Raw genomic sequence first — 25,554 nt, forward strand, 5'->3', positions numbered from 1 at the left:
TTCTGGATTCACTGACCTTCATGTCTTAAAGTAATGATGGACTGTCATTTCTCTTTGCTTATATGAGCTGTTCTTGCCATAAAATGGACTTGGTCTTTTACCAATTAAGGCTATATTCTGTATACCACCCCTACCTTGTCACAACACAACTGATTGGCACAAACGCATTAAGAAGAAAAGGAATTCCACAAATTAACTTTTAACAAGGCACACCTGTTAATTGAAAAGCATTCCAGGTGACTACCTCATGAAGCTGGTTGAGAGAACGCCAAGAAACCACACACTATTGCAGAGACTTTGAAATTACTGGCACCCAATTGATATGGTGTAAACAATGTGTGGGGAGCCAGAGGAACAAAAACTCACATCAATACCTTTGTCAGATAGCACTGTGAAACTAATCATTAATTCTATATTAATTCTCCATAGGAAAACAATGTGGGGAGCTCAGCATTCCAAGGGTTTTGGGGCTAGCATTTGATGACAACTGAGCTAGCTGCCCAGGCTTACATAATTAGAAAGAGGAGATTCTCATGATTAAAATGTCATCCGACTTGAAAAAAAATCTAAATATACACAGACATGCCTATATTTCCTCCATAGGAAACAATGGGAAGACTGTACAGTTCCAATATTATTTTTGATGTTTACCTTTGAACTATAAAACAACGTGAGCAGGTCTCATTGCCAACAATTGTGAAGCAGGCATTGTGACGTTGAGCAATAAGCTGGGAATAGAATGTTTGGAAGGCAAGTTTGTGCCACTGTGCTCAGTAGAACTAATAGGAGCTGGCAGGGTGAAAAATGCACTAAAATAAGGCATTATGCACAAAAACAAATGTCACATCACTTCAGAAAGACAGCAAGCATCTGGGACATATGGTCATATTATGAAACTGGGCTCCACGGCGGATGCAATGAACTAGTTTTTATCAGAAAATAACGTTGTTAAAAATGTTGTGTGTCCAGCCTACAATCTACACGGATTACAGAGCACTCTCGTCTGAGTGTACCAGAGCGCAGAATAATTACTTTACAAGCGCTCAACACCCGTTGAATATGGCCGGTGTCAGTAAACGTCGGAAAAAAAGCGTAGTTAAATTGTTTCCAGCAGCACATTTACAGTCACCAACGCTCTGGTTAACACAACAACTACTTTACCAGTTCTGCTAGGACGGGTAAAATGGTCAGAGTGGTCTCATTTGTGTCTGGAGGTAACTAGCCAACGTTAGCTTGGGTGCTTGACTACCGTTGTAAGGCCAGAACGCTCAAATCAACCCTACTCCTTGTCCCGCACGTCCAGAGCGAAATAGTCTGAATTTACGAACTGACAATCTTACAATGCCATGAATTGATGAGCGTCACATTGCACAGAGCCATATTTTATTTTCCATCCTAACGGAAACTGCACAGTAGCCTAATAGACAAACATTTCGTTAATAAAATAAAGATAAAAAATACTCTTTCAAAATGCAGATGTTATTTACTTATGGATCCATAATGAATTACTATGGGAATAAATATCACTGATTTACACAAAGTTGTTTAATTAATGAAGGCAAACAATTTAGAATCCTCCAATCCTGTAGCCTACTCCCGACAATCACGTACAGCGCCATATTTTCCATTCCATCCTAACGGAAACCCTTAGGGTTTCGTTTGTCGTTTTTCTCTGAATGGAAACACCTTAATATTAATCTAATTAAGCCAAATTTCTTAAAATCAATCCCATATACTATGTTATTATCAAAAGCTTCTCAAAGATGCCGTCTTGTGGTCAAACTAGCAATTACTTGCAGTAACAGAAGAAATGTCTGAGAATTAAATGACGTGCCACAGAATGCTGCGGCAGCACGCAAGGTGTGCCGCAGTATGACGCAACTTTTAAAGGAGGAACCACAATATATAGATATTCCATTAAAAATCTGCCGTTTCCAGCTACAATAGTCATTAACAATGTCTAAACTGTATTTCTGATCAATTTGATGTTATTTTAATGGACAAAAAAATTGCTTTTCTTTCAAAAACAAGGAAATATCTAAGTGACCGCAAACTTTTGAATGGTAGTGTGTGTCAAAGATTTAGAATGGGGGATCGGACAATTTTTTAAAATTTTCGCCTAAAATGACATACCCAAATCTAACTGCCTGTAGCTCAAGACCTGAAGCAGAGATATGCATATTCTCGATACCATTTGAAAGGAAACACTGAAGTTTGTGGAAATGTTAAATTACTGTAGTAGAATACATTACATCTGCTAAAAGATAATTAAAAGACATTTTTTTCTTTTTTTTGTACCGTCATCTTTGAAATGCAAGAGAAAGACCATAATGTAATTATTCCAGCTCAGATTTTGGCTACTAGATGGCAGCGGTGTATGTGCAAAGTTTTAGACTGATCCAATGAACCATTGCATTTCTGTTCAACATTTGATATCAAGACTGCCCAAATGTGCCTAATGTGCCTAATTGAAATGTTCTTGTTACTTATAACCTCATGCTAATCATATTAGCCTACGTTAGCTCAACCGTCCCACGAGGGTCCCACCGATGCTGTATATGTGTTCTGTAGTTGTGCTGTTTTGGTCAGTAGTTGTGGTCAGGAGTTGTTCAGTAGTCGAGTCAGTTGGGGTGGTCAGTTTTATGGTCTGTAGTTGTGTTCTTGTTGTCAGTAGTTGTGTGGTTGTGGTCAGTAGTTGTGTGGTTGTGGTCAGTATTTTTGTGGTTGTCATCATTAATTGTGGTCAGCCATTGTGTGGTTATGGTCAAAAATTGTATGGTTGTGGTCAGTAGTTGTGGTCAGTAGTTGTGTGGTTGTGGTCAGTATTTTAGTGGTTGTCATCATTAATTGTGGTCAGCCATTGTGTGGTTATGGTCAGCAGTTCTGGTTATAAGTTTTGTGGTTATAGTCAGTAACTTGGGTCAGTGATTGTGCTGTTGTGGTCGGCAGATACAGTGCCTTGCGAAAGTATTCGGCCCCCTTGAACTTTGCGACCTTTTGCCACATTTCAGGCTTCAAACATAACGATATAAAACTGTATTTTTTTGTGAAGAATCAACAACAAGTGGGACACAATCATGAAGTGGAACGACATTTATTGGATATTTCAAACTTTTTTAACAAAAAAAAATGAAAAATTGGGCGTGCAAAATTATTTAGCCCCTTTACTTTCAGTGCAGCAAACTCTCTCCAGAAGTTCAGTGAGGATCTCTGAATGATCCAATGTTGACCTAAATGACTAATGATGATAAATACAATCCACCTGTACCTGTGTGTAATCAAGTCTCCGTATAAATGCACCTGCACTGTGATAGTCTCAGAGGTCCGTTAAAAGCACAGAGAGCATCATGAAGAACAAGGAGCACACCAGGCAGGTCCGAGATACTGTTGTGAAGAAGTTTAAAGCCGGATTTGGATACAAAAAGATTTCCCAAGCTTTAAACATCCCAATGAGCACTGTGCAAGTGATAATATTGAAATGGAAGGAGTATCAGACCACTGCAAATCTACCAAGACCTGGCCGTCCCTCTAAACTTTCAGCTCATACAAGGAGAAGACTGATCAGAGATGCAGCCAAGAGGCCCATGATCACTCTGGATGAACTGCAGAGATCTACAGCTGAGGTGGGAGACTCTGTCCATAGGACAACAATCAGTCGTATATTGCACAAATCTGGCCTTTATGGAAGAGTGGCAAGAAGAAAGCCATTTCTTAAAGATATCCATAAAAAGTGTTGTTTAAAGTTTGCCACAAGCCACCTGGGAGACACACCAAACATGTGGAAGAAGGTGCTCTGGTCAGATGAAACCAAAATTTAACTTTTTGGCAACAATGCAAGACGTTATGTTTGGCGTAAAAGCAACACAGCTCATCACCCTGAACACACCATCCCCACTGTCAAACATGGTGGTGGCAGCATCATGGTTTGGGTCTGCTTTTCTTCAGCAGGGACAGGGAAGATGGTTAAAATTGATGGGAAGATGGATGGAGCCAAATACAGGACCATTCTGGAAGAAAACCTGATGGAGTCTGCAAAAGACCTGAGACTGGGACGGAGATTTGTCTTCCAACAAGACAATGATCCAAAACATAAAGCAAAATCTACAATGGAATGGTTCAAAAATAAACATATCCAGGTGTTAGAATGGCCAAGTCAAAGTCCAGACCTGAATCCAATCGAGAATCTGTGGAAAGAACTGAAAACTGCTGTTCACAAATGCTCTCCATCCAACCTCACTGAGCTCGAGCTGTTTTGCAAGGAGGAATGGGAAAAAATGTCAGTCTCTCGATGTGCAAAACTGATAGAGACATACCCCAAGCGACTTACAGCTGTAATCGCAGCAAAAGGTGGCGCTACAAAGTTTTAACTTAAGGGGGCTGAATAATTTTGCACGCCCAATTTTTCAGTTTTTGATTTGTTAAAAAAGTTTGAAATATCCAATAAATGTCGTTCCACTTCATGATTGTGTCCCACTTGTTGTTGATTCTTCACAAAAAAATACAGTTTTATATCTTTATGTTTGAAGCCTGAAATGTGGCAAAAGGTCGCAAAGTTCAAGGGGGCCGAATACTTTCGCAAGGCACTGTATATGTTTGTGGTCAGTAATTGTGGTCAGTAGTTGTGGTTTAGTAGTTGTGGTCAGTAGTTGTAGCCAGTAGTTGTGTGGTTGTGCTCTGTAGTTGTGTGGTTGTGGTCAGGAGTTGTGTGTTATGAAGTTGTGTGGTTGTGGTTAGAAGTTGTGTGTTTGTGGTCAGTAGTTGTGTGGTGCTGGTCAGTAGTTGTGTCCAGGTAGTTGTGGTCAGTAATTGTGGTGGTCAGTAGCTATGGTTATTTACATGTGTGGTCAGTAGTTGTGTGGTCAGAAGTTGTATGTTTGTAGTCAGTAATTGTGTGGTTGTAGTAACTAGCTGTGGTCAGCAGTTGTGTGGTTGTGGTCTAAAGTTGTGTGGTTGTGGTCAGTAGTTATGTTTTCAAAAGTTGTAGGCCAGTAGTTTTGTGGTTGTGGTCAGAAGTTGTGGGGTTGAAGTCAGTAGTTGTGGTCAATAGTTTTAGTCAGTAGTTGTGTTCAGAAGTTGTGATGTTATGGTCACTATTTGTGTGGTTATGGTCAGAAGTTGTGTGGTTGTGGTCACTAGATGTGGTCAGCAATTGTGGAGTTGTGGTCAGAAGTTGTGAGGTTGTGGTCAGTAGTTGTGGTCAGTAGTTGAGTGGGCAGTAGTTGTATTGCCTTATCAGTCCTAACATCTATAATACGAACAATAGGACAGTGACCACTAATTTCCTATGAGAAAACACCATTAGCCACACATTTCTCAGGGGGGTTGTAAACATAAGGTCAATTCATGTTTATTTAGTAGGATCCCTCAGATTTGGACGTGTGGGCTTGGTAATCAACTGAGTGAGATTTAGGTTATTACAAAAATCCTTTAAACAGTCTTGGTTTCCCCAGGACAGGTTAAAGTCACTTTTGACAAACATTTTTGAAGTAAAAAAATAAGCTATTAAATCAGTGAGACTACTTAACAACCATTTCTTAGTGGAGGGAGATCAGTAGATGAGTTACTTTAGAATTAGAACCTAGTTGAAGATTTAAACTAGAAATTAAAATAGTTTAGGACTAGAAGTAGCCTTTAAAAGAGACACAGAAATGTGACTTTTTGTATAGATAGCAACACCACCACCTTTAGGTGTATGCATTTCAAACTATTTTTGGCTTTGAAATCACCTGCAGTGTCAATAAAAGCCAGATCATTAACTGCCAACCTATTATTCATAACAAAAGGCTGCATAGCAATGAAAATGTAATTGTTGAAATTGACCTCAATCCGCCCTACATGTCGCTTATCTATCGCTGTTTTCTGGGGGCGTTGAGACGTAATTATAGTAGGGATTACCTGAGACAGCAGCGGCTTCATTTTACAATGCAAATAAGTAAAAGTGCTAATGGCAGTACCCTCCTTTCTAGCCATAGCAGGACTAGTAAAAGACCTTAAGAGTCCATTTCTTAGAGCTGCCTTGTACTGATTAGATAGTGTTCACGCACGCGCCAAGGTGATTTGGGTGAATTCCATCATCCCTGAAATGTATCAAAATTGTCAATAAAAGTAATGCCTGCGTATAGACAGTAGACTTTCAGCCAGTCAAGGAGTACTAGCAGTCTACTGAATCTGCCACTTCTATGACCAAGCAGAGGAAGAGGGACAGAGGTGAACGGACACTTCTTTAAGTCTTTCAGCTTGTTAACAAGGTCTATAAAATATTTTTTGAAGCTGCTCTGATCTAGCCAACTTAATGTCTTTCAACCCCACATTAACTATAACAGTGTCAGCACCCGGTGACTGACGCACAGCATCAGGAAGCAACCTGGTGATATCCTGAACTTTTGCCCCAGGAAAACAGTCTTTGCCCCAGGTACAGATATATGTGCACCATCGAACTATCATAATCGGCCGGAATGTTCCGGCCTCGTAGCAGACTGCGAAGCCAGAGCCACATAACTACCCCAGAGGAGGGCCGCTGAACCGCCGGCTGTGTGCAGGCCTGCAACAACCAGAGGGACAGAGCTCTGAGACAGAGAGCATGGCCCAGGGGAGGGCCGCTGAACCGCCGGCTGTGTGCAGGCCTGCAACAGCCAGAGGGACAGAGCTCTGAGACAGAGAGCACGGCCCAGGGGAGGGCCGCTGAACCGCCGGCTGTGTGCAGGCCTGCAACAGCCAGAGGGACAGAGCTCTGAGACAGAGAGCACGGCCCAGGGGAGGGCCGCTGAACCGCCGGCTGTGTGCAGGCCTGCAACAACCAGAGGGACAGAGCTCTGAGACAGAGAGCACGGCCCAGGGGAGGGGGGCCACAGGGGTCCAGGCAGTTGATTCACTAGGACAGTAGCTTTCACAGCCATGGAAGGAACATCTACGTCCCCGGTAGAAGACAGACGGGACAGGGGCTCAAAGCAATTTGAGTCTTAAGTCTGTACGCGGGGTAACAAAGCAGGCGCGCCGGGAACGCGCCGGGAACGATTCTCCTTCTTCCTGGTTCCGACACACATCAATTCACACTCAACTGGAGTTGAACAATGAGCAGCCATAAATCTGGTTCAAACTAGTAGAGGGGTACAATGGCGGAAATTGATCATATCCCAGGAAGGTCACATTATAATCCTCTTGGATGTTTTGATAGGAAGCATTTAAAGATGCCGATAGACTCTAAGAATCCTTATTCAGTTCAAGCCTTATTCCGTTCAATAATCCTTTCTTTAGCTGCATCGAGTTCAATACATTTTTCACACATGAAGGTGTCCATCTGACCTTTCCCCATGACGTCTGCAAACATGTCATACCGTACACTTAATAGCATGTGAGTCCCCAGCAGATTCAAAATAGTTTTCACTGCATAACACCTACAGTCCAAGGGAACGAACATTGCCCGCCTCCGCCATAATATACATGTAGATCTTAGTGAATTGACTGTTTCTCTATGTAACCCACATACAAATTAGCATAGTTAGGAGCCATAGGGGATTCCATAGCAGCACCCTTAATCTGGATAAAGAAATCATTTTGAAACATGAAATGGTTGTGTGAGTACTATTTCAGCCAATGTTACAATGCATGCACTGGAGGGTAACTCATTTGGGTCACGCTGCAAAATAGAATGTTCCATGAGTTCAATGCCTGCCCAATACATTGATTCATTCGGCGTGGGTATGCTAGTGAGGATATTGGAACATGTTTAAAAATGAACAGCTTTTGTTCCCGGATGCCCGCTCCTCGTGTTTCCAGAGTGCACTGCTTTTGTCCACTATTCCCTTTCCCCCTGTGCACACACACACACACACACACACACACACACACACACACACACACACACACACACACACACACACACACACACACACACACACACACACACACACACACCAGGCAAAGACACGCACACACACATATGCACTTACATAGAACATACACAGGCACAAAAATTTTCACTCACACATACACACACTAATACACACACACTTCTCCCCACCCTCCCCAACAGTCCCTACAAGTGGCCCATACAAATTAGCCTCAGCATGGGACGCATCTCCATGGTAACCGCCCCCACACACATAAAGAGAAGCGGAGCTGGCAAAAGGCTTTGTTCATTCTCTGCTTGTGTTTATTCTTGTGTGTGTGTGTTGGAGAGAGAGAGACCCAGCTTTTAGGAACTTCTGTCATCTGTCTATATCTCTCTGCCTTGATACGGAACTCTTGGCTTATTGTTAGAGATGGAATGAGAGACTACGCTGCATTGCATGGTAAGAGGCAATGTAGTTTAAATGGAAAGTGTTATCGCTCAGCTAGTGTGCATTAGGCTTTGTTTGTGGCACTGGAGTATGTTTTACCTGAAAGATTGGCTTTCGTGGTGGAGTGGAAATGGAAGACTGAAAAGGTGCACGGTTCAGTGTTGGCATGGCGAAGGGGTTTCTTGTTGCATTTGCTAGCTATAGTTATTGATTGTTGTGCCATCACATTCATTATCTAGGGCTAGCATTTTTGGTGAGGACACACCATTTGATTGGCTCTTCTGATATTGTCTGTTATGTGTCATTATTAGATGTGTATTTGTTGTGCTGTTGCAGTTCATTGATTTTCCTCACGGCATGACCAAAATGAATTGATAAGGAGATTGATAAAAATGTGACATTTCGGTTAAAAACAAACAGATGTGTCACCACAGCTCACTCTATTATTCGTCTCTCAACCTTTGAAATGCACTGCTCTTTGGGACACTGTTAGTTTAAACAATGCACAATTTATATGTGTGATGCTTTTTGCAAACCTAGTTTTTACCAATGTTTGACACGTGATAATCAGCTTATGTGATGTGATTTTTTGGTTACTTACAGAGAGAAAATACCTGTTGATATTCTCATCAACTGAGATGATGGATTCTCTTATTGATTTTATTTACAATCATTGATATAATACTGTATGTATACTAATAATTCAGCTTTTTGTTGCTATACATATGATGATTTGTAAGGGGGGAGGCATTCTCTCCTCTCTCTTGTCCATATTTGACTTTTCCCTCAGAGTTCCCAACCCCCATGACCACCTGAACACACCCTCTTTTGTCCAACCGAATGACCAGCTTGGTCTTTAGTTAGACATTTGAAGTGAAGAGATAAGGTTTTGCTTTCTCAGACTACACGTTCCCTTCAGAGAGAGAGAGAGGCCGTGGCTGATGCTTGTTTGTAATCATGCCTATTGATTGATTGATTGAAGTTTGGGAACTTTGAATTCAATATTTTGGATCTAGATTTACATTCACATACTAGATTTTTAAAGGTGCAATATGTAACTTTAATTGACGGGCAAAAGGGCTGACCCTGCACTTTTTTGTAAAGAGGTTGTGGGTCTTCTGGTCTATAAGAATTTATTTTATTTATTTTATTATTACATTTTACCAGGTAAGTTCTGAGTATGACGTAGGCCTACAGTAGTTGTTTCATATACATGGTGTAGCTCTTGCTCTCCCCGAGCCCATACTCACTATCTGTTTAGATATAGATACTGACTGTCAGAGAGAGTAGCCCACTGTGGCTTCCTGAAATGACAGCTGTGGGGTTTAAAATCAGACTGAGGAAAAATAAAGAGTACTTTATTAGAGTAGAATTTGCAACACGGAGAGAGAGGTAAAGAGAGATATGACCTGCAGAGGCAGCTCTCTGACAAACAAGCAATGTTTCAAAAGTCAGAAAGTGACAGAGAAAGAGCGGGAGAGCAAAAGAGAGACAGAAAGAGAGGGCAGCTGTCTGACAGACAAACTGCTTTTTAAAATCAGAGAATTAAAAACAGAGATGGAAGAGAGACAGAGCGATATACAAAGAGAGGTAACACATCTGACATACAGACAATCGGGTTGGTCAAAACCAGACAACGACAGTCAGTCAGAAAAAGAAAGAAAGAGTCAGACGGCAGCTTCCTATGACACGGGGCTTTGTGACACAACGATGGCTAGTTAGGCTCATTATGCAAATACAATTATGCTAATAAGGTGTTCCCTTAGCCTATTGCTCTTACAGGGCGTCATTCAGCCAGTGATCTGTGTCCATTGGTGAATCTGATCACTTCTTCTCTTGGCCAGAATGGGTCTATCTAGATCTCTGCCCTTTCAATGAAATTGAAATAAAAGGGGCAATACATGAGGTATGAAAGCGCTCTCTTATTGCTACCCCCCTACGCCCACTGAGGTTAAGGGTGAGGGGTACCACATAATGACTTCCACTAGGCTTTCGCTCACACACTCCCCTTCCTTCCCCCAATGCCTTTCGTATCTGTTGCTGGTGGAGACGTCTCTAAATGGCCAAGCAAATGAAAGGGCTTTGATTTGTGAATGACAGATATTCCTGTGTGCTCCTGCGTGTTTTGTGTTAAAGGGCCTAGATTCATGAATGAGAGATATGCATCATATGAGAGTATGAACGGAGGGTTTACAGTAGGGGCTGTGTGATGGTTGTAGACCTCATCAGTTATGTCGTCTCAACTTGTTCAATTTATGACATTTGTTTAAGAAGTCAGGGCTGTGTCTCTAGTGGTCTCAAACTAAACGTATGTATTTTCTTAACACACAAATATGAACACTGGTTTTCCAGTTGCCTAATGACATCTGATGTATTGCCTGTGACAACGGCGTTATAAAAAGCACTGTACAAGCATCACGTCATCTGATTGAGCGACTTATCGAGGAAAAGTTACACAAGTACGACTGCCCCAAATCATTTCAGATTTGTCAATACTAGGTTGTATTTACATAGCTAATAGCGACTGGGTTCACAAGGTTTCCCTCTGCACAGTGTGTGCCCACTCATCTGCTGCACTACTAATGTGTAACATCAAAAGAACACACCAAAACAGTATGTACAGCACCCGCCTGAGTGATGTGATGTGGCTGCCATTTTGTGCCCAAGCAACTGCCGCAGTATTACTTATTTCCGTCCACTTTCCTGCCCTCAGATGCCTGAGCAGTTTGACCAGACGGTGGTGCTGAACCAGCTCAGATACTCAGGGATGCTGGAGACAGTAAAGATCCGCCGTACAGGCTTCCCCATCAGGAGGCCTTTCCAAGACTTCTGTACCAGGTGAGTACAGAGCTGGGGCCGTATGTGTTCAAGTGTTTTATAGTAGAAGTGCTGATCTAGGATCAGCTCTCCCCTGTCCAGTTATTCTTATTCAAGTTATCTAAAAGGCTAAACTGATCCTAAACCAGCACTCCTACTCTGAGACTAGGGCTGTTATGGTGACCATATTACCGCCATACCGACAGTCAGGAGTCATGACCACAGTCAAATTCCACATGACTGTTGAGTCACGGTTACTAGGGTTCTCCAAAACTGTGCTCTGATGCCTCTGATTGTCATTAATAGCCTACCAAACGTGCTAATGGCCTGTACTCAGCTCTCTATTGTCCCTTTATCATTGAAAGTCTGCTGTCAATTTGTCTACTGTGAAATAGCATTGTATCTGGTCAAACACATTTTTTTCCAAAAGTTTACTAAGGGTTGGTAACAGGCTGATTGGTCGGCTATTTGAGCCAGTAAAGGGGCTTTACTATTCCTGGGTAGCGGAATGACTTCAAATCAAAATCAAATTTTATTTGTCACATACACATGGTTAGCAGATGTTAATGTGAGTGTAGCGAAATACCAGAATGACTTTTGCTTCCCTCCAGGCCTGAGGGCACACACTTTCTTGTAGACTTAAATTGAAAATATGGCAAATAGTGGCAATATCATCAGTAGTTTTCCATCCAAGTTGTCAGACCCCGGTGGCTTGTCATTGTTGATTGACAACAATATTTTTTTCACCTTTTCCACACTCACTTTACAGAATTCAAAATTACAATTCTTGTCTATCATTATTTGGTCAGATATACTTGAATGTGTAGTGTCAGTGTTTGCTGCTGGCATGTCATGCCTAAATTTGCTAATCTTGACAAATAATAAAACATTAAAGTAATTGGCAATATCAGTGGGTTTTTTGACGAATGATACATTTGATTCAATGAATGATGGAGCTGAGTTCGCTTTTTTCCAAAGCTTTTTACTATCATTCTTTATATAATTTATCTTTGATTCATAGTATAGTTTCTTCTTTTTTTTTCTTCAGTTTAGCCACATGATTTCTCAATTTGCAATACGTTTGCCAATCGGTTGGCAGCCAGACTTATTTGCCATTCCTTTTGCCTCATCCCTCTCATCCATGCACTTTTTTAGTTCCTCGTCAATCAAAGGGGATTTAACCGTTTTTACATTAATTTTCTTAATTAATGGGTGCATGCTTATTAGTAACTGGAATAAGACATTTTATAAATGTGTCAAGTGCAGCGTCTGGTTGCTCCTCATTACACACTACAGACCAGCAAATATTCTTTACGTCAACAACATAGGAATCACTACAAAATGTATTGTATGACCTCTTATACACTATATTAGGCTCAGACTTTGGAACTTTGGTTTTCCTAGATATTGTGATCACTACATCCTAGGCATCTGGATACTGCTTTCAAGAAAATATCTGCAGCATTAGTAAAGATGTGATCAATACATGTTGATGATTTCATTCCTGTACTGTGTGTAACTACCCTGGTAGGTTGACTGATAATCTGATAACCTGATAACCTGATGCAGGTTTATGTTTGGTAGCAGCTTATTGATGTCCTGATGCAGGTTTATAATGTTAGGGAGCAGCTTATTGATGTCCTGATGCAGGTTTATAATGTTTGGGAGCAGCTTATTGATGTCCTGATGCAGGTTTATAATGTTTGGGAGCCGTTTATTGATGTCCTGATGCAGGTTTATAATGTTAGGGAGCAGATCATTGGTCCTGATGCAGGTTTATAATGTTAGGGAGCAGCCTATTGATGTCCTGGTGCAGGTTTATAATGTTAGGGAGCAGCCTATTGATGTCCTGGTGCAGGTTTATAATGTTAGGGAGCCGATTATTGATGTCCTGATGCAGGTTCATAATGTTTGGGAGCAGCTTAATGATGTCCTGATGCAGGTTTATAATGTTTATAAAGTCATGCGTCCTAAGGAATCCGTGCTTCTTAACACCCGCTCACTTAACCCGGAAGCCAACTGCACCAATGTCAGAGGAAACACTGTTCCACTGACGGCCCTAGGCAGCCTGCAGGCGCCCGGCCCGCCACAAGGGCGGGCTAGAGCGCGATGAGCTAAGTAAAGCCCCCCCCCCTCTCCCCGGCCAAACCCTCCCCTAACCCGGATGATGCTGGACCAATTGTGGGCCGCCCTATGGGACTCCCGGTAATGGCCTGTAATGACACAGCCTGGGATCGAACCACCGGCTGTAATGACACTTCAACACTGTGATACAGTGCCTTAGACCGCTGCGCCTAGGCCCCAGAATATGCTATTCTGTTCTTCTGAAATATGCAACATTTTCTTCATATCATAATGTTTATTTAGACCTGCCTAAAATAAATAATGGGTTTATTGTGATGGTGTAGGCTGTATTAAATTAATTTATTAGACTTTTTAAAATGTAGATGTTCCAAAGGTCTGCATCAGTGGATTGTAGGCTATGGTTGGAAGCAGGAGATACTAAATGTGTTTATCTTAATTAACGTGAAGCAGTTATTTGAATGACAATCACTGGCTGACAAAATGTCATGACCGCCACAGCCCTATCTGAGATGATTGTATGCTGTCTTCCTTCCACTTGACTATCAATTATTTTACAATACAGTACGTTCTTCTACGAGTTACATCCAAAGATTTTAATACACTATGAAAATGGATACATCACAATTGTAAAAATGTAAAAAAATACCTGGAGCCACAGTGTCCTTTGTGGAGGCATGATGCAACGTTATGGTAGCTAGCAAAGAAGTGTAAGAACAGTAACTGTGAAGAATATGCAAATAACTCCAGCTAGCTAGGGAGCTAACTTGGCTAACGGTGGGCCGAAAACAATTCACATATTTACTTTAAATTAACTACCACACCCTCTCTTTCCTTGCAACTGCAACAATGTTTCATGTCACGAAAACTGACAACGTGAATGTTTATATTTTGACATATTTTGCATATGACAATGGATTCCGAGCCATGTATACGCTAACATTCCATTCGGTCCCATCCCTTTCTCAGGTACAAGGTGTTAATGAGGACTGTGTCTCCACCAGAAGACCCAAGGGGACGGTGCGTACAGTTACTCCACCTCTACGACAGCACCAGTGCAGAATGGGAGCTGGGGAAGACCAAGGTGAGAGATGACCCGGCCAACGTTGTTTTAGCCTAGAAAATAGGTTTAGCTGCATTCATTGTTTGCAGGGAACATGACAAGATAACTAGTGACTATAGGCCCCTCCCTTTATGTTTTAGGCAAGGAAACATAGAAAAGGGAAACATGCTAGATATAACCTAGGATACAGTGTATCCTTAACAGTAATGATTTGAATTATAGAATATGAGAGAGAGAGAGAGAGAGAGAGAGAGAGAGAGACTGTCTGTCTAAATATTACCTTTGCAAACAATAGGCTAACCAGGATAAATAAGGAGACAGGATAAACAGACAGACTTTTCTTTAATGGATTAGACAAAGATTCATGTTCAAACCATTCAAATTAAATTCCCAAATTTAGACTCAAAGCAATCTATTAATAAAAAGTCCTAACTATACTGAAAAAGTATATAAAGGCAACATGTAAAGTGTTGGTCCCATGTCTCATGAGCTGAAATAAAAGATTCCAGAAATTTTCCGGAAGCACAAAAAGCTTATTTCTCTCAAATTATGTGCACAAATTTGTTTACATCCTTGTAATTTCTCATTTGCTAAGATAATCCATCCACCTGACAGGTGTGGCAAATCAAGAAGCTGATTAAACAGCATGATCATTACACAGGTGCACCTTGTGTTGGGGACAATAAAAGTCTACTCTAAAATGTGCAGTTTTGTCACACAACACAATGCCACAGATTCCTCAAGTTTTGAGGGAACGTGCAATTGGCATGCTGACTGCAGGACTGTCTGCCAGAGCTGTTGCCAGAGAATTTTATGTAAATTTCTCTAACATAAGCCTTATCTAACATAGGCTTATGCCATTTTAGAGAATTTGGCAGTACCCCCAATCGGCCTCTCAACCGTAGACCAAGTTTAACCACGACAGCCCAGGACCTCCACTACCGGCTTCTTCACCTGTGTGATCGTATGAGACCAGCCACCTGGACAGCTGATGAAACTGTGGGTTAGCACAACCAAAGAATTTCTACACAAACTGTGAGGAACCGTCTCAGGGAGGCTCACCTGCATGCTCGTCATCCTCACAAGGGTCTTGACCTGACTGCAGTTTGGCGTTATAACTGACTTTAGTGGGCAAATGCTCACCTTCAATGGCCACTGGCACGCTAGAGAAGTGTAAGGGTTTTTGTCTTCCTCCTCTGACGAGTAGTAGGAAGGAAGGATCGGAGGACCAATGTGCAACGTGGTAAGTGTCCATATTGTTTAATAAGAATAATGAACACTGAACAAAACAAACGACAACGTGAAAGAACAAAACCGAAACAGTTCAGTGTGGAACTGACACGGAAAATAATCACTCACAACTCAAAAGTGAAACCAGGCTACCTAAGTATGGTTCTCAATCAGGGACAACAATTGACAGCTGCCTCTGATTGAGAACCATACCAGGCCAAACACAGAAATCCCAAAACATAGAAAAAGGAACATAGACAACCCACTCAACTCACGACCTGACCATACTAAAACAAAGACATAACAACAGAACTAAGGTCAGAACGTGACAAGAAGTGTACTCTTCATGGATGAATCCGTGTCTCAACTGTACCGGGCAGATGGCAGACAGCATGTATGGCGTCGTGTGGGCGAGCGGTTTGCTGATGTCAACGTTGTGAACAGAGTGCACCATAGTGGCGGTGGGCAGGCATAAGCTACGGACAACGAACATAATTGCATTTTATCACTGGCAATTGGAATGCACAGAGATACCGTGATGAGATCCTGAGGCCCGTTGTCGCGCCATTAATTCGCCTCCATCTCCTCATGTTTCAGCATGATAATGCACGGCCCCATGTCGCAAGGATATGAACACAATTCCTGGAAATTGAAAATGTCCCAGTTCAATGGCCTGTATACTCAGCAGAGATGTCACTGATTGAGCATGTTTGGGATGGTCTGGATCAAAGTGTACGACAGCGTCTTCGAGTTCCTGCCAATATCCAGCAACTTCACACAGTCATTGAAGAGGAGTGGAACAACATTCCTCAGATCACAAATCACAGCCTAGATAGCTAGCATTTCACAATGTCAATATGTTTTCCAGCTTGGTCAATAAACATGACAAAATTGTTATAAAAATTATAAAATGTTTAGTTAACAATGTTATTTCACTATTTTGATACTTGCATTGCACTTTCGCACATTACAAACCTTTATAAACAGGACAACTTAAGAGACAGAAAAAGCATGTGGCTTCCATTTTGGCTGTGAAGAGCGTGTAAGAGGTGAAAGGTCAGAGTGGTGCCACTTTGTGCACGCACACCATCCCACAATTCCATGGGCAGAGACAGAGATGTTGTCACTGCTTGAGGGCGACTGCAAGTATTCTATGCAGATGTCCGGCCCCCTAGTAAACTCCTTACCAACCTATCAGGGCACAGGTCAGAGAGTGTTTGAGAGGCAGGTTTATGGTACCCCCTAGAATCTCAGGATCTGGTCGTGGGGGATGGGGAGTGGAGTGCAGCTCAGGGTTGTGAGGTGCTGCTAAGAGTCAATGGCAGGGAATTGGAAACACAAAGGTTAACACAACGTAATAATTCCATGCGGAAGTGTACAGAAATAAACTAATTCATTGGACCAACGCCAGAGCAAAAAATTACTGCAAGTGAAAGTTAGCAGTCCAGAAAGTTTGCCATCAAAGTGGAAAGTAAACACAATCATAGAAAATTTCAGCTAACTACTCAGCAAACACTTAGCATAACTGCTTTACAGTAATTTTATTCATTTCAACTTTTAATTATCTACAGCTACTTTATTACTTTATTTCCCTACTGCTGGTCACATTTTCCAATGCTAATCCTGTATAATCAGCCACAGTGCTGGTCCAATGAATGTGTTTGTTTTCTAACACTCCACATGGAATTATTATGTTGTCTTAACCTATATTTCTTCTACCTTATTTTTTTGTTTTGAATGTGCAAATGTACAATATCAGCCACTAAATAGTGAACATAAAGGTTAACTAAATGTTTCATTAGGTTTTTATTAAAAGATTTTGCAAAATCGAGAGTTCACCAGAAAGTGATGTCACACTGACCTTTCACCTCTCAAACTCACCTCTGCAACCAAAATGGAAGCCACATGCTAATTCTGTCTCTTCATTTGTAGTGTTTATAAAGGTTTGAAATGTGCAAAAGTGCAATGTAAGTCTCAAAATAGTGAAATCACATTGTTAACTAAATGTTTAATACATTTTATGATGATCTTGTAAAGTTAATTGAGTTGGAAAACTGTTGACATTGTGACAGTGTCCCAACAAAGTATTAACTTAAGGGGGCTGAATAATTTTGCACGCCCAATTTTTCAGTTTTTGATTTGTTAAAAAAGTTTGAAATATCCAATAAATGTCGTTCCACTTCATGATTGTGTCCCACTTGTTGTTGATTCTTCACAAAAAAATACAGTTTTATATCTTTATGTTTGAAGCCTGAAATGTGGCAAAAGGTCGCAAAGTTCAAGGGGGCCGAATACTTTCGCAAGGCACTGTAGCCTCGTTATTGTTATTTTATTGTTACTTTTTTTAAACTTTAGTTTATTTCGTAAATATTTTCTTAACTCTATTTTCCTAAAACTGCATTGTTGGTTAAGGGCTTGTAACTAAGAATTTCACGGAAAAGTCTACACCTAGCCTCCCGAGTGGTGCAGCGGTCTAAGGCTGAGCCACTCGGGACCCGGGTTCGATCCCGGGCTGTGTCACAGCCGGCCACGACCGGGAGACCCATGACCTTCGCCTCTCCCAAGTCCCATGGGACAAGACTGGAACTACCAATTGGATATCACGAAATTGGGGTAAAAAGTACAAACAAACAAAAAACTCTACAGCTGTTGTATTTGGCACATGTGACAAATTCTATTGGATTTATTCCTTGGAATATATACACATCTACCTTGATTACCTCATACCCCTGCACATCAACTCGGTACTGGTACCCCGTGTATTTAGCCAAGTTATCGTTACTCATTGTGTATTTGCTTTTCTATTATTTCTCAATTTTCTTTCTCTGCGTTGTTTGTAAGGGCCCGTAAGTAAGCTTTTCACTGTTAGTCTACACCTGTTGTTTAAGAAAGCATGTGACAAATACAATTTGATTTGAATAACATTAATGTACTGTTATTACTGTGTAGTTATATAGTAATACTGGCAACTTAATGTACAGTGTTACCTAACATGCATTGATGAGACATTCTATCCTATATCTCAATATCTTGTTTAAAACCTCTTACTTCTACCCCCTCCTTTTTTGAAAATTCTGTTAAAAATCGCGCAACTTTTCAGCGTCCTGCTACTCATGCCAGGAATATAGTATATGCATATGATTAGTATGTGTGGATAGAAAACACTCTGAAGTTTATAAAACTGGTTAAATCACGGCTGTGACTATAACAGATTGTGTGTTTCATTGAAAAACGCAAGAAAAACTGCTCTCTGAAAGCAAAAAATAATTTCCATAAGTCACTTCCACCAGTTGTTAAAAGAGAACAGAATTTAATGGGAATCTGCCTGCAATTCATACAAATTCCGCACGATGGCGCCATTGTCCTAATTTTCAATTGAATTAATTGTTGGAAAATCCATCCATCTGACCTCCATTTTCCCAGTCTTCACCCGGATGCAGTTGTGGGAGATATCAGATGGCATTGTTTTTGCAAGTGAAGACCTATTGAAGAGACATCGCCCTGTAATCATTTTGATAGATTATAAACGTTTACTAATACCTAAAGTTGGATTACAAAAGGATTTCGAAGTGTTTTGTGAAAGTTTATCGTCGACTTTTTTAATTTTAAAAAATTACGCAGCGTTTAAAAACGATGATTTTTTCTGAATGACACAACTTCCATACAAAGCTATTTTGGGTATATATGGACCGATTTAAACGAAAAAAAGACCCAATAGTGATGTTTATGGGGCATATAGGAGTGCCAAGAAAGAAGCTCGTCTAAGGTAATGAATGTTTTATATTTTATTTCTGCGTTTTGGGTAGCGCCGGCTATCGCAAAATCTGTTGTTTACGTGTCGAGCTGGCATTTTGGGGGGTGCATGCTATCAGATAATAGCTTCTGATGCTTTCGCCGAAAAGCATTTTAAAAATCTGACTTGCTGGCTAGGTTCACAACGAGTGTAGCTTTAATTCAATACCCTGCTTGTGAATTTTGATCAAAGATTGAGTTGTAACGAGTACATTTAGCATTTAGCGTAGCGCATTTGCATTTCCAGGGGCATACTTGAGACGTCTGCGTCTCAAGTATGGTCAAGAAGTTAATGTCCCCTCCTATATCATTCGACAGGATAAAGCCAAACCAAGACAACCTGTTCAGCAATACCCCTGTAATTCTGACATTTCTCCACTGATTCACTTGAGACAACATCCCACATCTACATTTCTACAGTCTCTAATTGGCTTAACCTCAAGGCCCACAATTGAGCCTGGTTTCTCTATAGAAATGGAAGAGAGCTTGGGCGGTCGGACTGCCTGTAGATTAGACCATTCAGAAACTGAGCCACTAAATGCCTTTCCTTCGTTATTTTGCAGCCTTTAACAGTGGCTCCCGCAGTTTGAACAAAAGAGTGAGACTCGAACAAAAGAGTGAATCATTGATTTGATGAACATTGCGGTGTGTTGGGCTGTGTTATTTGTTTGTGTTGGTTTTTAAATCGGTTTTAGATGTACGTGAGTGGGTTTCTGAAGTTGTTGGCTTACATATTTGTAGTGTGTTACAATTTATTTTGAGCATATTCTCAGGCAGAATAGCTGTTGATTGTCTAGCTGTACTGTTCCACGTGTTCAAAGAAATGGAATGACATAGACTAAACAGAGAGTTGGTTTCAATCAAACATCACTGTTTACAATAATACTTGTTCATTCAGAAAACTGGAGCTATTTGCCTATTAGGAGTGTAGGGGTATTTGCAAAGAGCCCAAAACCATTCTACTACGTACAGTACAAAAAAGTACATTTGTAATATAATATAAGTCTATTATGTAGTGTAGGTTTGATCAAATTGCAGGCAAATGTATTTATTTTAAATGGAACCCTTCTCCTTCACCTCTTTTATCTTTTCTTCTCCTTTACTGTGCCCCCTCTTCCTCTCTTTCCTCCCTCTCTATCCCCCCACAGGTGTTTCTACGGGAGTCTCTGGAGCACAGGCTGGAGAAGCAGCGAGAGTTGGAGGTGCTAAAAGCAGCCATGGTCATTCAGGCTCACGTCATGGGCTACATGGCCAGGTAAACATGCCACATATCCTGTATGTGCACCAGGTTTGAGGTCATTTCAGTTTAAGTTATGAAATTCATGAATCGAAAATTGCTGCCCATAATCTTTTTTCAGTGTATGAATTTACATTTGAGATTCACTTCCTAAATTGACTAATTGGACGTTGAATTGACCGCAAACCTGATAGGCATATACCATATAGTGCACACACACACAAGTATGGGTAGCTGCAGCACAATATAGTGACCGGACTATGGGTGAGTGGGTGTGTCGAAAGGAGTGGGTGTATGGAAAGTGAATCAGGCTAATTGGCCAGATTTGTTGCCACTCAAGATCGTTTTGCGTGGCTGATTGGGCTGAACTACAAGTCCAAACCAAGTGAAGGATCTATCTGGACCTCAACACATTTCTCATAAATAATTGTTCAATTAAATAGTGATGAAGCAACCCTTTTCACAATGTACACATACTGAGCTGGCTCAGCGCAGCTGGGAAGGTTCAAGACAGCGCCCCATTCTACTGTGTGTTGTCCAAGCACGTGCATTATTTAAATCACTTCACGAAACTCAGCCAATCAAAGTTAATGTTTACAATACATGTTAGGAGACTGATGTTGTCAGAGAGAGACACAGCGAGAGAAGCAAAAGCGGAAGCGAGAGGATAAATTATAGAAAAAAAAGTCAGGAAAGTTGATACAGAAAATTAAGCTTTCAAAGAGGAGTGGACAGACAAATATGGCTTTATCCTTCCCGAAGCGAGTGTCAAACCACTCTTCCAGATATGTTCAGAGACCGAGGCTCGAATAAAAAGTTCCAACGTGAAGCACCACTACGAGACAAAGCACAAATATTTTAAGCAAACATATCCACAGCAGTCTGAGGTGAGGGCACGCAAAATAAACAAACTCAAAGCCGAGTATGATCGGTCAACCACAGTCCTCTCCCATGCATTCACTGCCCAACAACTTGCAAACGAATGTTCACTAAAAATAGCTTGGATTTTGGGTCAACATCAAAAGCCATTTACTGACGGGGGAGTGGTGATGGAGTGCATGAATGCTGTCACTGAAACTTTACTTGACGGTAAACAAAAAGACGAGATGTGAAAAGATCTAGCAAATCCCAATGTCACGTCCAACAACAGCAAGAAAGAGTGAAATACTAACAGAGGATGTATTAACACAGTTTGATGAAGCTATTCGTTCGGAGTGCAACATGCAGAGCACTAGCTGTTGATGAATCTACTGATGTGAGTGATAATGCCCAGCTTCTGGTGTATGTTAGATTTTACCACACAGGGAAGAAGGAATTCTGTGAAGACATGTTAGGTGTAACACCACTCGAGACTCATACAAGAGGAAAGGACATATACAGTGGCTTGCGAAAGTATTCAACCCTCTTGGTATTTTTACTATTTTGTTACCTGGAATTAAAATGGATTTTTTTTTGGGGGGGGGGGGGGGTTGTATCATTTGATTTACACAACATGCCTACCACTTTGAAGATGTAACATATTTTTTATTGTGAAACGAACAAGAAATAAGACAAAAAAACAGAAAACTTGAGCGTGCATAACTATTCACCCCCCAAAGTCAATACTTTGTAGAGCAACCTTTTGCAGCGATTACAGCTGTGAGTCTCTTGGGGTATGTCTCTATAAGCTTGGCACATCTAGCCACTGGGATTTCCCCTTCTTCAAGGCAAAACTGCTCCAGCTTCTTCAAATTGGATGGGTTCTCGCGGAAGTGTTCAAGGAAGATCTTCAAGGAGACTGTGCACACTTCCCAAAAGTGCAGGAACAGATTCAGGGTGAGAGAGATGTTTCTCCTCATATTGACTTTATAGATAAGCTGATTGGAAACTTCAGAAATTGCTTTGACAGCTTTAGCCTTGGAAAGCAGCTCCCTCTCCTAATTGAGAATCCATTCCTCATCACAGATGTCAGGGGATTTTCGAAGGATGTGACAAAGACCTTCAAGTGGGTACATGCTGGATCTCTACAGATGGAACTGATTGATCTGCAAGCAAATGTTGCACTAAGAGAGTCCTTTCAACTAACTGATCATGACACTTTCAGGCTGCAGGCTGTGTCTGAGACTGTTTTCCCTGGTCTAACCAAAGTAGCACTACACACCTTGACTATGTTTGGCTCCACATACAGTTGTGAGTCTTCTATCTCCACTATGAACATCATTTAAAATAAGTACCGTTCTAGACTCACCAATGAGCACCTACCATGAGCACCTACCATGGTGCATGAGAATGACACTGACTCCATTCCAGCCAAGATTCAAATTACTGGCAGGGCAAGCAAAAGCCCATTTCTCTCACTAAAGAAGAGAGATGGAGAAGTGAAGTGGGAGAGAGTAGGAAAGATGAATATTAAACCTGTGGTTTCTTATTTGTTCAAAAAACAAAGCACTTTTTTCAGAAACAGGCACTTTTGTTATTTTTTTGTGAAGATGCCGTCTTGTTTTGCTTAAAATGAGAACATTTGTGATTGGTCTACTTTTATTTATGATTTGGCTGCATATTTATTTTACCTCATGTTTAATGTGTCTGCATTGAAAATGTGCAATAAATATTGTTTAAATGTTATTGAAATGTTATACATATACAGCACTGCGCAAAAGTTTTAGGCAGGTTAAAAAAGGCTGTAAAGTAAGAATGCTTTCAAAAATAGACATGTTAATAGATTATATTTATCAATTAGCTAAATGCAGTGAACAGAGTAAAAATCTAAATCAAATCCATATTTGGTGTGATCACCCTTTGCCTTCAAAACACCACCAATTCTTGTAGGTACACTTGCACAAAGTCAGGGATTTTGTAGATATATAGTCAGGTGTATGATTAAACAATTATACCTAATGATCATCAATTCAATACGTAGGTTGAAACACAATCATTCACTGAAACAGAAACAGCTGTGGAAACAGGAGGATTAAAACTGGGTGAAGAACAGCCAAACCCAGTTAAGGTTTGCTGAAGACAGTTCACTGTCAAAAGACATACACCATGGCAAGACTGAGCACAGCAACAAGGACTGCATCAGCAAGGTCTCTCCCAGGCAGAAATTTCAAGTCAGACAGGGGTTTCCAGATGTGCTGTCCAAGCTCTTTTGAAGAACAAAGAAACAGGCAACGTTGAGGACCGAAGACGCAGTAGTCGGCCAAAGAAAATTACTGCAGCAGATGAAAGACACATCACGCTTACTTCCCTTCGCAATCGGAAGATGTCCAGCAGTGCCATCAGCTCAGAATTGGCAGAAAACCGTGGGACCCTGGTACACCCATCTACTGAGGTATGGTCAGAAGTGGCCTTCATGGAAAACTCGCGGCCAAAAAGCCATACCTCTGACGTGGAAACAAGGTCAAGCGACTCAACTATGCAAGAAAACACAGGAACTGGGGTGCTGAAAATTGGCAGCAGGTGTTCTGGACTGATGAGTCAAAATTGTAACTATTTGGCTGTAGCAGAAGGCAGTTTGTTCACCGAAGGGCTGGAAAGCAGTACACAAATGAGTGTCTTCAGGCAACAGTGAAGCATGGTGGAGGTTCCTCGCAAGTTTGGGGCTGCATTTCTGCAAATGGAGTTGGGGACTTGGTCAGAATGAATGGTCTCCTCAATGCTGAGAAGTACAGGCAGATAATTATCCATCATGCAATCTGATTGGCCCAAAATGTATTCTGCAGCATGACAATGACCCCAAACATACAACGAAAGTCATTAAGAACTATCTTCAGCGTAAAGAAGAACAAGGAGTTCTGGAAGGGATGGTATGGCCCCCACAGAGCCCTGATCTCAACATCATTGAGTCTGTCTGGGATTACATAAAGAGAGAGAAGCTCCTGAGGCTGCTTAAATCCACAGAAGAACTATGGTTAGGTCTCCAAGATGTTTGGGCCAACCTACCTACCGAGTTCCTTCAAAAACTGTGTGCAAGTGTACCTATGGGAATTGATGCTGTTTTGAAGACAAAGGGAGGTCACACCAAATATTGATTTGATGTAGATTTTTCTTCTGTTCACTCACTTTGCATTTTGTTAATTGATAAATATAATCCATTAACGTGTCTATTTTTGAAAGCATTCTTACTTTACAGCATTTTTTCACAGCTGCCTAAAACTTTTGCACAGTACGCTAGACATTTTAATGGTTTGGACCTTTGGGGGGTGAAAATGTTAGTCACTGGACCTCTTTGAATTCTAATTGTGCAGCCCTGGTCTAGATGGTTATCAGTTATTTCTTGTTTGGACTGCTATCCGACTTGAAATAAAATCATGCAACTCGGGCATTCTCTGGCAAAATTCTTAGGGCTGCAATCCCGATAACGGGATCGATATGACAACAGCCAGTGGAAGTGCAGGGCGCCAAATTCAAAATAACAGAAATCTCATAATTAAAATTCCTCAAACATACATGTATCTTATACCGTTTTAAAGGTAATCGTGTTGTTCATCCCACCACAGTGTCTGATTTCAAATAGGCTTTACAGCGAAAGCACCACAAACGATTATGTTAGGTCACCACCTAGTCACAGAAAAACACAGCCATTTTCCCAGCCAAAGATAGGAGTCACAAAAAGCACAAATATAAAATTAATCACTAACCTTTGATGATCTTCATCAGATGACACTCATAGGACTTCATGTTACACATTACATGTATGTTGTGTTTGATAAAGTTCATATTTATAACAAAACATCTGAGTTTATATTGGCGCGTTACATTCAGTAGTTCCAAAAACATCCAGTGATTTTGCATAGCCACATCAATTTTACAGAAATACTCATCATAAATGTTGATAACAATACAAGTATTACACATGGAATTATAGATATACCTCTCCTTAATGCAACCGCTGTGTCAGATTTCAAAAAAGCTTTACGGAAAAAGCAAACCTTGCAAAAATCTGAGAACGGCGCTCAGAATAAAAATGAAATTATCCGCCATTTTGGAGTCAACAGAAATCAGAAATAACATTATAAATATTCCCTTACCTTTGATGATCTTCATCAGAATGCACTCCCAGGAATCCTAGTTCC

At 41.0% G+C, this 25,554-nt stretch overlaps 2 protein-coding genes across 2 annotated transcripts in view; both read left to right on the top strand.

The window, feature by feature from the left end:
• LOC139386658 (myosin X) overlaps positions 1-25,554 on the top strand; it is a 261,409-nt gene that overhangs the window by 195,906 nt on the left and 39,949 nt on the right. The window contains exons 19-21 of the mRNA XM_071132429.1: positions 10,993-11,117; positions 14,148-14,262; positions 20,412-20,518. Coding sequence (XP_070988530.1) covers positions 10,993-11,117; positions 14,148-14,262; positions 20,412-20,518 — 347 coding nt within the window. The remainder of the gene's footprint in view (positions 1-10,992; positions 11,118-14,147; positions 14,263-20,411; positions 20,519-25,554) is intronic.
• LOC139386660 (RAN binding protein 9) overlaps positions 1-25,554 on the top strand; it is a 371,620-nt gene that overhangs the window by 74,567 nt on the left and 271,499 nt on the right. The gene's annotated exons all lie outside the window — the stretch shown is intronic.

The sequence above is a fragment of the Oncorhynchus clarkii genome, chromosome 28 (genome assembly GCF_045791955.1).
Source record: "Oncorhynchus clarkii lewisi isolate Uvic-CL-2024 chromosome 28, UVic_Ocla_1.0, whole genome shotgun sequence".
Taxonomy (NCBI): Eukaryota; Metazoa; Chordata; class Actinopteri; order Salmoniformes; family Salmonidae; genus Oncorhynchus; species Oncorhynchus clarkii.